Below are 12,729 nucleotides of genomic sequence, written 5' to 3'. Positions count from 1 at the left end.
AATTGGCCTGGGGAGCGCCGAAGTTCCAGCCGCCCCCAGGCAGGACACCCCCAACTTGAGGCATTTGACATATTTCAAACAAATTCGACATAAAATTTAACAAGTTCGGCAAACAAGATTCAAAAAATTGCTGAAACAAATTCGGCGAAAATCAGTACAATGTTTAACAAGTGCTGAAACAAATGAAGCACACAATTTCACAAGTTTTGAAACAAATTAATAAAGACAGACTAGTTGGCTTCGGCGTTGGCGTTGCCTCGGAGCGTCCATATGTGCTCCACCAGATCATCTTGCAGCTGTTGATGCATTGTAGAGTCTCGGATCTCCTGGCGCATAGCAATGAAGGCGGCCCATGATGTCGGCACCTGGTGATTAGGCTGTGCAAGAGGTCCCTCTCTCTCATATGGTGCTTGTTGCTCAGCCAGAGGAACCGGCAAGCTTCTTGTTTCTTCACAAACTCGCAAAGTTTGGGGGTGCTAGGTTTCGAGATAGTCTTCACAAATGTTGCCCACTTTGGATAGATACCGTCTGCAATGTAGTATCCTTTGTTGTAGTGCCGACCATTGATCACATAATTCACCGGGGGAGCGTGACCCTCAACAAGCTGGAAAAGATCGGGGAGCAGTTTAGGACGTTGATGTCATTGTTGGATCCAGTCATACCAAAGAAAGAGTGCCAAATCCAGAGATCATGGGTAGCCACTGCTTCAAGTATCACAGTGCAGCCGTTTTTGTGACCCTTGTACATTCCCTGCCACGCAAACGGACAGCTTCTTCCATTTTCAATGCATGCGATCAATGCTTCCAAGCATCCCCGGAAAACCCCTAGCTTCATTTGTTGCAAGAATCCTCCGAGTGTCTTCGACAATGGGTGATCTCAAGTAAAAGTCCCCGAACACTGCTATGACGGCCCCGCAGAACCGGTAGAAACAATCAAGGGCGGTGGACTCCGCCATCCGAAGATAGTCATCTCGCACCATCACCGGGAGCTCCATACGCCAAAGCATCCTCATAGCCAATGTGCACTTCGCAGATGACGAAAACCAACCAAACCAAGTGCAATCCGCCTTGCATCTAAAGTAGGGGTCAAAGTCTCGGATGACATACACAATTTCCGTAAATAGCTTTCGCTCATCCCGAAACGACGCCGGAAAACACTCTCACCGTGCAATGGATTGTCGGCGAAGTAGTCGGCGTACAACATGCTTTAGCCCTCCATTCGTTGTCTCGGCTTGCACTTCCGGCGACCTGGTGCCGACCCACCACGTCGACCAGTTGCCAGTCCGGCGTACATGCTTGACAAGCAACCGAGGATCATCATGTGCTCCTCGTCTTGGGCGGCGGCTGCCATCTCTTCTCGCATAAGCTCGACGAACATCTGCTCCTCCTCTTCGTCCGAGTCCATGGACGGCGAGGCAAATGGACGAACAGCTAACGGGCGTGGTCGAGGCAACCCGAGCCGCGAGCGATGAGGAGTAGGCCAAGGTCGGAAAACAGGCCGGCGGAGGAGCAGCCAGATAGCCCTTCGTCGATAGACGGCGGAATATAGGCCGGTGGAGAAGGAGGGACGGCGGAATCTGGGCAACAAGCCGGTGGGGTGGTGCCGGCGGAGAGAGAGATACGAAGGGTGGGGGAGATTTTGAGCGAGGTGGCGGTGGGGTTCGTGTGTCGAGTCACCGACAGATCGGGCCCTTCCCCGCTTTTCACTCGTCCGGAGTCCCCGATAGATCCCCGGGGGACCGGGGATGGCGTGGGCTCGCTGGATGGATGAAGGGCCAAATCCGGACGAAAACGAGGAACCGGGGGCGCGACTGGGCCGAATTTCGCCGTCCGGATGGAAAAAACGTCGCTCGAGGGGCCTCGTCGGGGAGACGAGTGGAGATGCTCTAACATAGATCGGTTCCCCCACCTCCGGTCAGCCTCGCCAGTGTCGGGAGGGGTGGGGAAGCCAATCATAGAGTTTTTAATAAAGTAGGATTTTATACAAATTAGGTTACGGTTTGGTAGCCATCTTTTTGTTGGTCTTCGCAACGATGGAGATGACATCGTCTATAATAAGTGTTCTTCATGCCTTCGTGCGACGACAAGATCTCATTCGTGGCGTCAATGGTAGTGTTGGAGGATTACAATTCTATATGTATGGATCTTAAATCTTACTTCGCTGGATCGATTTTGGATCTTTTCTCATGGTTGTCGGGAGGATCATCCTCGCAATATCTGTCCCGATTGCTACGTCCTCGATAACGGTGATTCGTACTCTCCACTCTCCAACGACATCGATCAGGCTATTTGGTTGTTTTACATCACACAGTGGTGTTGGTACGCTTGCCGATGTTGATTGACTACTTTATTAGTTGCTCAATGCAGTAGCACAGGTGTATCACTCTTTCAGCTGCCGGTAACATGCGTTCAGAACTGCAGCTCGTCTTCAGTTTTTTTTTCTTGAACAAGTTCAGCCTCAAAAGGCCTGGAAGCATCCATTAACAGCGGTGGGTACATAAATTACAACAATGCCCTTTTGCATCTCTAGCCCTAGAAAATCTATAATTTGAAGAAAATGCATTGAACTCTACAGAAAGGACCCTAGCAAGAAATATGAAAAAGCAATCAAGTGCTTGGTCTCCTTCTCCACCGGTCGCCGGTGACCTCGAGGCGTAGGACCCCGAGGTCAGAGAGGAAGTAGCTCAGGGCGCTCTCCATTCCGACGAAGAACTACCAGCACTGGCCGTGACAACACCACCGAGGACGGGCCACTTGGGGGCGCAGCAACGGCGAGCTCCACCGCTAGGTAGAAGAGGGCCTCCAGAGGAGGTAGTACTCCTGGTCGAGGGCCGCCCTTCGGCCATAGAATATGGGGGAGAGGTGGCGCAACCCGCATAAGTCCCCCGTTGAAGAGCTCTCCAGGCAGTGAGGCAGCTCGACGGCGTGCCAAGAACATCAAGAGCTTCCAAATAGCAGTATAGCACCACACAGGCAAATTATTGCAGCAAGAAGGGGTGGGGATGGAAGGAGCAGGACCAGCCGAGGCAGGATCTTGCCATGGATGCGACACCGAGGTGCTAGCATAAGAGCCACCGTTGCCCTACTCACGTCCAAGTTTCAGAGAAAGAAGAACATGAGAAACACCACCGCCAGATCTGGATCTAGCCGCCTCTTTATTCGCCGGAGAAGACCTAAAAACTAGAAGATCTAAGACTAGAAGGAGCCAGACCCCTCTCCCACCCACGGTCAGCCACTATGGCCGCCGACGGCGAGGGGGGAGAGAGGCCGGCGAGAGGAACTAGGAGAGAGAGAGGCTCAAAAAGAGCAAGGCTCCACAGGGGTATTTTCTTTCGGGGGTGGGGTATCTACTGTAGCGAGTCCAACTTCTGTTTTCTCTAGGTTGGCGAAACATCGAACAAGCGGCACAACGATGAAATCCAGTCCAAATGGAACATACCACCTTTTGTTTCACTTTTCCTAACATCCAAATCTAGGCAGAGGAGGCAAAATAAACGCAAAACAAATATTGTACTGACCAGTCCAGCAGCTGAATAAAATTCAGCAAGAACCACAAGAAATTACAGGATACGCTAAGAGAGTGCTAACCAGTAGTAGAGTTGAAACAATTCAGATGAACCAAAGTTGTAATAGAAATTGGTACATGATGCGGTAAAGCTAAGTCACGGGTTCTACACCGTTTTTCTAAGTGGAACTAGCAAAAAATGGTGGAAACATAGTCGCAGCATGTATGCTGGAGCCTCGCATTTCTAGCCCAGGGATTGCAGATCCTCCGGCAGCCCAGATCTTCTCGCCCTTACATGAAACCAAATCCTATACACAAATGAAAGGACAATGTAAGAGTCTGGTGTATCTGCATTGGCAAACATATCTCGGTTACTTGACAATCAAAATAAAGATACTGGAATAGAGTTCGGTAAGTACGAAGAAGATACACTTCGCCAAATGAAACTTATATGAACATGAATTTGGGCATATACTTTTTTATAATCCCTGTGCTCCGTTGATTAAGGCGTATTTTGTTTCTGACCAACAACTACTCTTTTAATATGTGGTTTGTGTGATACAAAATCAGTATCATAACCAAGTACTTCTGAAAACTAATCAAGTTACACAAATTTCATGTCATATAACCTTAAGCAATTGTTGGTCAAAGACTTCTCTTCACGAAATAAAGTGGGGAGTAATTGATACGGCCATTTCTGTCTGATAATCTGACAAAAAAACATCTAGCTAAATACTACCTCCGGTTCAAGGAATAAGGCGCCCTCGTTTTACGTGCTTTTTGTTTGACCAAGAAATACTTCAAATATATAATAATTATTTGTATGAAATTAGCATCATTAGAAAGTGTTTTTCAATACGAATCCAACGATACTAATTACATATAATATGATCAAGATTGTGTTGCTCAATTTTTATGGTCAAAGTTCGTCTTGGAATACGCGTGCGCCTTATTCCTTGGGACGGAGGTAGTAGCTACCAAAAGAGATTGCAGAAAGTGTCATACCTAACTTAAACGCAAACGAAATGTGAAACGCAGTCACGACATACACTACTAGACATGTTATGTGTTATGCAACCTGTTAAGACTTCCCAGGAAAGACCACAAAAATGGCGAACTATTTAGTGCTGTAATCACAAGCAAACCATGTACCGAATAATTAACCCAGAGCAAAGAGCTGCTCAGATCTACTGAGCCTATATAAACTATTATTGGTTAGCACCAACTGATCGATAACATAATAAGTAAAAATGCCGTATTACTGCAGACTATGAACTAGACGATTCAGACATTTATTAGGAACTAATGAACTGTTTTTATTTTTGCGTCTCACCAGAAGTGGTGAAGATTTTTAATGACCAAAGTAATTCGATATCGGTATAAACTGTCCTTGCTACATAATTCAAAAGTTTCTTATTAACTACTTGCTTTTGTAGTTTATTCCCCACATGTGAAAGCTAATTTCAGAATATAAAGAGCAAGGAAAGTGTTATTAGTTAGCTTACGTATGTTAAATGCAGTCAGGAACTTCAAAACTTTAAGAACTTTTTCGTCGACCGCATTACACTTGACTTCAACCATGTTAAGGTGCTGGGATATTGCAGCTGGTCCCTCAACTGAATTGTAGCTTCCTTTCATTTCCACTTTATGAGTTGGTCCCTATGGTAAGAAAAGGACATTTTACCAAGATACACAATAGATGATAACTTTAACATTACAGCAACTATCCAATTAAAAGATTTATACCTTGGAAAAGAGTTGAAGAGTGAGCTTCTCTAGAACTGGTGAATTTTTCAGAATGCAAGCTAGCGGATCCAAATCAGGACCCTCGCACCAGTACTCGTTGAGCAACAAAGTCTTTAACTTGGTAAATGTAGGGCAGTGTTTTAAATCTCTTGCAAAAATGAACTGGAAAGAAAATACAAAAAGTAAGCAAATCAACTAGCCACTAGAGAATGTGGATGGTGCATATGTAATCTGTTTTTTCGCTGATGCCCAGCAACAATGTAGATATTGAATCACAAAAAGGGCATAGCATAAAGGATTTTAAGATGGGTGCCATACCGTTCCATTCTCAGGAAGCAACTTCAGGTGTTTCGCACTTGAGATACCACCCAGAAGTACACACTCTCTGCTGCAATCGTCTTCAATAGGAACACAATTCTGACATGCATTATTATTAGCTCCACAGAGGACACCAGAGTCATCATACTTCAAACAGGCATCCTCGCAGCAATTGTGAAGATACACATGTGCACTCTCTAGCAACGCCATGTTTTCAAGAAATGGTGTTCTACCAGAATAATGAACGATTTTCAGAGAGACAAGGCACGGAGTAGAAATATGGATCCGGCACTCCAAGTAATAGATGCAGAACCAGATGCTCAAATGCTTTAGGGAACAAGACGATATCCTACAAGCATTGATGATGCAATTACTCATCCTCAGATCCTCCAATCCTGGACAACTAGCAAAATCAAGAAAGGTCTTTTGTAGGGTTACACCATGAAGGTCTAAAGTTCTCAGATGCCGAGAGACAAGTGGCAGGTCGTCTAGGTAGAGATGTCCATTACCGATTTGAAGGGTGAGCGCCCGAACTTTGCACATCACAGCAAAACGAACCCACAAGTTCACACGGGGCTGATCTTCTTCACAGAATTTGCTGAATTTGATCTGGACAGTGTCTAGGTCGGTGCGCTCACGCAGGATCAGCAGATGTTCCACGAACTTACGGAGGTCTTTGACTTCGGAGTACTTCCCCTCCTTCAGGCCTACGATGCGCAGGCCGGTGGTATATCTCCAGAGATGGCGCCAGCGCCGGGCAAGCACGCACGTCCGAACGGCGGCCTGCGCAGGGAGGAAGGAGAGCACGTGATGGAGGATACTGTCGGGGAGGGCGCCAATGCGGTTGGTGACGCTCACCGGCGGCGCACTATTGCGCTTCTTCCGTGGAGACATTCCGTCGAACAGGTGGCGGGCGTCGCCGGCGCTGCGAGGCAAGAAAAGGTTAAACGAGGGTGGGGAGAATGGGATGGGACGGATAGATGCATGTCTTGCGGCGTCGATGCCTCACCTCACGTGGCCCGTGGCCGCCGGCAAATCCGAGTCGTCGCCGCCGCCGCCGGTTGTCGCACAGAGACTGTGGACGGACTGCCGCTTTCGTTTTCGAAATGTGTTGGCGGTCGACCGTGAAAAGGAGGAGGGTAGTACAGAGTGGCCTCAATGCTGCTTGTCTGCTTGGTTGGTCGGTGTGGTGTGTACCCGACAGGAAGATGAATGACTAAACATTATCTGCTGCTAAAAATCAGCATAAAATGTACATGCAAAATAAGATGAAAACATTGTCGCAACGTTTGCGCTTAAGCCTTGCATTTCTGAATATAAATCCACCAACAACTGAAGTCTTACACTCTTACTTAGAAATTAAGAGTCTGGCGTATTTGCATTGACAAAGAAATCTGAGTAGTGCCGGAATGATAAGAAAACAGAGTGCCAAATGTCGATCAACATTTTACCAGACATTTATATCAATATTTTACCATGTACTCCCTCCATCCCAAAATGTAAGGCCTAAAGATTAGTCAAAAGTCAACACTTTTAAGTTTGACCAAGTTCATATACAAAAATATGAACATTTACAATACTGAATCAATATCAATAGGTTCATCATAAAATATATTTTCTTAACGTGTACATTTGATATTGTAGATGTAATTTTTTTTCCTCAATATTTGATCAAAGTTAATAAAATTTAACTTTTAACTAATCCTTAGACACCTTACATTTTGGGACAGAGAGAGTACTTACTATAGCAGAATGACTACATGTCAGCTTACAATTATTTTTCAACAATTGCTTATGGAATTAAGATAAAGATCTTCTCTTCACTTCAATGCCTACATGAACCCTGAAGTTGGATTGACCAGTTCTCAACACTGATTCAGAAATAGCAAAACTGGTACTGTAAACTCCATCGAATTGTTTTTTCTTATATGTATGGTTGAAAGCAGGTAAATAATTAAATCACTGCAATTTGGCTAAATATTGAGAATCTTGGAAAGATTGGCACTTGTATGTGAAACAAGAGGTTCTAGACAAGTCCTGATATTATCCCTCCAAGTAGAAACTACAGGGTATCGCCCTTTCCGTTGCTGGTAGCATACGTTCACAACTGCAGCTCCTTTTCAGTTTACTCTGCGTAGGCGAAACATCGAACAAGGAGCAGATCGATGATATCCAGCCCAAATGGAATCAACACCTCTCACTTTTCCAAACATCCAAATCTTGGAACATGAAACAAATAGACACATAGCAAATATTGTAGTACTAACCAGTCCAAGAGCTGAATAAATTCAGCATGAACCATAAGTGCAACAGAAATTACAGGATACGGCAAGAGTGCTAACCAGTGGTAGAGCTGAAACAATTCAGATGAACCAAAGGTGTAACAGAAATAAGTACGAACATGATAGGGTAAAAGTCCAGCTAGATGGTCTAGATTGTTCAGTTCATAAGTTATACATCACGGGATTCTACACCATTCCTCTACGTAGAATCAGCATAAGATTTTCTTCACAAGCAAAATATGATGGAAACATCATCGCAGAATATTTGCTTAAGCCTCGCAATAGCCAGGGGATGGCAGATTGACCGAAAGCCCATACCTTCTCGCCCTTACAGGAAACCGAATCCTGTACACAAAAGAAAAGACAATGTAAGAGCCTCGCATGGTTTTAAAGGCGTCGCCTAGGCGTCGCTTAGGCGACGCTTAAGCGTCCGGGCGTTCCAGGAGGGCAAGGCGTCGGCGTCGCCTTTGTTTTCTGCCCAAGGCGTCCAAAGGCGTCTCTGAGGCGTCCAAAGGCGTCGCCTAGGCGCGAAATCGCCGCCTTGCAAGAATCTGGACGCCTCTGTTCTGTGCGCGGGAAACTTTGGGCTGGCAGGAGGGGAAAACAGAAATGGCGGGCTGGGAGGGAAATTGAGGGCCATCTATAGGGGAAAGAGAGGGAAGAGAGAGAGGGGGCTCCTCTCACACGACCTCCCCAACTCTGGCCAGATCTGCTGCTGCTCCTTCATCTTCCGGCCTCCCCAGCTCCGGCCAAGCTTCTGGCGACTCCTCCCACTGGTGCATCTCTCTCCCAGAGGGGAAACAATGTACAGCTTCCATGACAGCTTCTCTTGGTGCCTTGGTGGTGTCTGGTGTGTGTATGTGATGCACTTCTTCTTGCCTGCTTTGCCTCTGCTTGCCTCTGCTCATCCTACCTAGCTGATGCTTTGCTTCCAGCAAGGCAGCCTCAAAGGCGTCGCCTTGCAATGCGCCTTGAGCGCCTAGGCGTTGAGGCGCCCCCCCATCGCCTTGGGACGCCTTGGCGCCTTTAAAACCATGGAGCCTCGTGTATCAGCATTGACCAAAAAATCTCAGTTACTTGACAATGAAAATAAAGATATTGCAACAGAGTTCGGTAAAAGTAAAATGGAGATTCACTTTACCAATGCAACTTATATTAACATGAATTTGGGCGAAACTTTGTTTATACTCTTTTAACATGTGATTTATGTGATACAAAATCAGTACCATAAAAGGGTGCTAATAAAAACTAATCAAGTGACAGCAATTGTCGGTCAAAGACTTGTGTTAACAAAATAAAATACGCCTTAATTTTATGTGATACGGCCATTTCTGGCTGATAATCTAACAAAAAAAATCTAACTAAACAGTTCCCATAAGAGATTGCAGAAGGTGTCATAACTCATAAGTAACTTAATGGAAAATGAAATGTAAAACAAGCAATCAAAACATACACTACGTGACATGTTATGTGTTATGTAAATTGTTGAGACTTCCCAAGCAAGTCCATAAACATGGCAAACTTTTTAGTGTTGTAGTCACAAGCAAACCAAGTACTGAATAATTTAGCCCATGGCAAGGAGCTGCTCAGATCTGTTGAGCCTATAAAAACTATCATTGGTTAGCACAAACTGTTCAACAACATGATGAGTACAAATATCGTATTATTCTAGATATTTGAGTTGATGCACACTCTAAACTAAACAATTCAGACATTTATTCAGAACTAATAAATAGATTATATTGTTTATTTTTTTGCATGTCACCAGACAAGGTCAATATTTTCATGACTAGAGTAATTTGGTATCCCTACAAACTGTCCTTGCTACATTATTCAGAAGTTTCTTCTTCACTGCTGGCTTTTGTAGTTTATTCCCCACATTTGAAAAGTAATTTCAGAATATAAAGAGCAAGAAAAGTGTTATTAGTCAGCTTACGTATGTTGAATGAAGTCAGGAACTTCAAAACTTTAAGAATTTTCTCGTCGACCACATTACACTTGACTTCAACAATGTTAAGGTGCTCGGATATTGCAGCTGGTCTCTCCATTGAACTATAGCTTCCTTTCATTACCACTTTATGATTTGATCCCTACGGTAAGAAAATATAATTTAACCAAGATGGACAATAGATAATAACTTTAACATTGCAGCAACAGTCCAATTAGAAGATTTATACCGTGGAAAAAAGTTGAAGAGTGAGCTTCTCTAGAACTGGTGAATTTTTCAGAATGCAAGCTAGTGGATCCAAATCACGACCCTTGCACCAGTACCCATTGAGCAACAAAGTCTTTAACTTGGTAAATGTAGGGCAGTGTTTTAAATCTCTTGCGAAGATGAACTGGAAAGAAAATAGAAAAAGTAAGAAAATCAAGCAACAAATACTGACAATGCTAGATGGTGATATAAGAGTCTAAGACACCCCCAAAGTGGTGGCGATGCATATGTAATATGTTTATTGCAGATAGTGAAACACAAAAGGGAATAACATAAGGGATTTTAAGACAAGTGCCATACGTTTCCACTTTTAGATAGCAACTGGAGGTGTTTAGCACTTGAGATACCACCCAGAACTACACAATCGCTGCTGCAATTGTCTTTAATAGCAACACAATTCTCACATGCATTATTATTAGCTCCACAGGAAACACCAGACTGATAATTCAGACAGACATCTTTGTAATTTTGGCCAAGATCTACATATGCAGTCTCTAGCAATGCCATGTTCTCAAGTAAAGGTGTTCTACCCGAAAATTCAACTAGCTTCAGAGATATAAGGCCCGGAGTAGAAACACGGACGCGGCAATCCAATTCGGAGCTGCAGCTAGTGATGCTCAAATGCTTCATGGAACGAGACGATATATTGCCAGCACAGATGTGACAAGAAGTCATCTTCAGATTCTCTAACACTGGACAGTTAGCAAAATCAAGAAAGGCGGCTTTTAGGCCTACGCCATCAAGGTCTAATGTTCCCAGATGCCGAGAGACGAGAGGCAGGTCTTCCAGGAAGAAATATTTAGAGCCACCAACACTAAGGGTGAGCGTGCGAACTTTGCACATCAAAGCGTAGCGGAGCCACGTTTTCACATAGGGCTGGTCTTCTTCACAGAATCCATAGAATTCGATCTCAACAGAGTCTAGGTCGGTGCGCTCACGCAGGATCAGAAGATGGTCCACGAACTTCCGGAGTTCTTCGACATCAGCATAGTAATCATCGTCAAGGGCGACGATGCGCAGGCCTGTGGTTGACCTCCAAAGATGGTGCCACCGCCGGGCGAGCACGCAAGTCCGCACGGCGGCCTGCGCTGGGAGGAAGGAGAGCAAGTGGTGGAGGATACTGTCGGGGAGGGCACCGATGCGGTCGACGCCGCTCACCGGCGGCGCACTCTTGCGCTCCTTCCTAGGAGGCATTCCGTCGAACAGGTGACGGGCGTCGACGGCTCTGCGAGGCAATAAATTGTTAAACGAGGAGGGTGGAGAGCATGGGATGGGATGGGAAGAACAGATCGATGCCTTGCGGCGGCGGAGCGCCGGAGCCACACCTCTCCTGGCCGCCGATACTTCCAGTCGCGAGGAAGACGAGAATCGGTGGATGGACTTCTTCTGTCTTCTCAACTTCTGAAGTCTGTCGGCGCTTTTATTTAGCGAACGTCCAAATTCATACTATTACTAACAAACTAGAATAGAGAAAGCCGAACCACCCTTGTTGGAGCGAAGTTAGCTTACCCATGTTATGAATTTGAGGCAGGGTTATTTTGTATGACCCTGTATATTCTATCATCATGCGATACAAAATTAAGTTTATACTAAAGTACACTAAGCATCTCCACCGCTGACCCCCAAATTATAGCCGGCAGCCTACATACCGACTATATATTAGGGTCGCTGACTACTAGTGCCAGTCAAAACAGAATTAGGAATCTTGTGCCCATTTGAAAAGAGACCCCCCCGCGTCGTCTCCCTGTGAGGTGGCTCGGGCGGAACCCTAGACTCACCGCCGCCGCACACCTCCCCCACCATGCCCCTCGCCGCCGCTGGCACGCGTCGACGGGCAAAGCCTGCTGACGGCTGGTGGCGGCAGGACTCATCCCCTGGCAAGCTGCAGCTTCCGCTCCCCGCCCCTCCCGCCCACCCTGCTCCGCCCCTCCACCTCGGCCGCTGGCCGGCGATCGCGCCCCGGTCCGTCGCCGCCCTCCTGGAGCTCGCGCCGGAGATGAGCTCCACGCTCCAGGTCCGGCTGCACGTCTGAAGCCCCTGCCTGTGCCGCCACGGGTCTTTTCTGCATCCCGGATCCGTCCCTGCCCGATGCGCAGGGGCAAGGTCTGGCCGACGGCCTCCCCCCTCCCCCTACTATGCCGGTGGTTTGCAGCTCCTTTCCTGGTGGACCGCGTCCTCTCGGATCGGTAGGCGGTGGAGCTTCCCGCCTCTACCGACGCACCACAGCGCGACTTCTCATTGAGGTGTGTCTCCTGTGAGAAATCCCTGCTCTGGTCTGTGCCATAGCCATCCACGGCGATGCTGCTTGGCGCCGTTCAACCTCGTTGGGGGTGTGGTCGTGGAGATGCACCTATGTCAGCTGCTTGCTGCGGTCCCGAGCGAATGCTCCGCGGCAACGGCACCTGTGGGTGCCGCTTTCCTTGTTGAAGGCGTCGCAAGTGAACCAGGTGTTGCTTGTCTGGTGGCGGCATTTTTTGGGCTTGTTTGGTGCCCTCGACTTCAGCTCTTGTTGGTCGTGCAAAGCTCGGCTAAATCCGATGGTGATGGTTGCGGTTTTGCCGCGAGCTTCGTGTTACTGGTGCGGTCTCGGCTGATCGGCCCCCTTCGACGGCGCAGGCCATCTCCTCACCTCGCAAAGTGCATGGGGTTGTCCCTTTGGCCGAG

General features: G+C 46.8%; 2 protein-coding genes across 2 annotated transcripts; both read right to left on the bottom strand.

The window, feature by feature from the left end:
• Positions 1–3,706: 3,706 nt before the first annotated feature.
• Positions 3,707–7,870, bottom strand: LOC124689604 (F-box/LRR-repeat protein 25-like). Its single transcript, XM_047223108.1, has 5 exons — positions 7,836–7,870; positions 5,569–6,493; positions 5,251–5,412; positions 5,010–5,163; positions 3,707–3,812 (listed from the first exon to the last, which is right to left on the bottom strand). The coding sequence occupies exons 1-5, from the start codon at positions 7,868–7,870 to the stop codon at positions 3,796–3,798; spliced, it is 1,293 nt and encodes a 430-aa protein (XP_047079064.1). The 3' UTR covers positions 3,707–3,795.
• Positions 7,871–8,124: 254 nt separating this feature from the next.
• Positions 8,125–11,868, bottom strand: LOC124689603 (MEIOTIC F-BOX protein MOF-like). Its single transcript, XM_047223107.1, has 6 exons — positions 11,857–11,868; positions 11,391–11,473; positions 10,366–11,290; positions 10,028–10,189; positions 9,787–9,940; positions 8,125–8,195 (listed from the first exon to the last, which is right to left on the bottom strand). The coding sequence occupies exons 1-6, from the start codon at positions 11,866–11,868 to the stop codon at positions 8,179–8,181; spliced, it is 1,353 nt and encodes a 450-aa protein (XP_047079063.1). The 3' UTR covers positions 8,125–8,178.
• Between the last annotated feature and the right edge of the window lie 861 nt (positions 11,869–12,729).

Source organism: Lolium rigidum, chromosome 2, assembly GCF_022539505.1.
Source record: "Lolium rigidum isolate FL_2022 chromosome 2, APGP_CSIRO_Lrig_0.1, whole genome shotgun sequence".
Classification (NCBI taxonomy): domain Eukaryota; kingdom Viridiplantae; phylum Streptophyta; class Magnoliopsida; order Poales; family Poaceae; genus Lolium; species Lolium rigidum.
The sequence above is the reverse complement of the archived record's forward strand: the minus strand, read 5'-3'. Positions and strand labels throughout refer to the sequence as shown.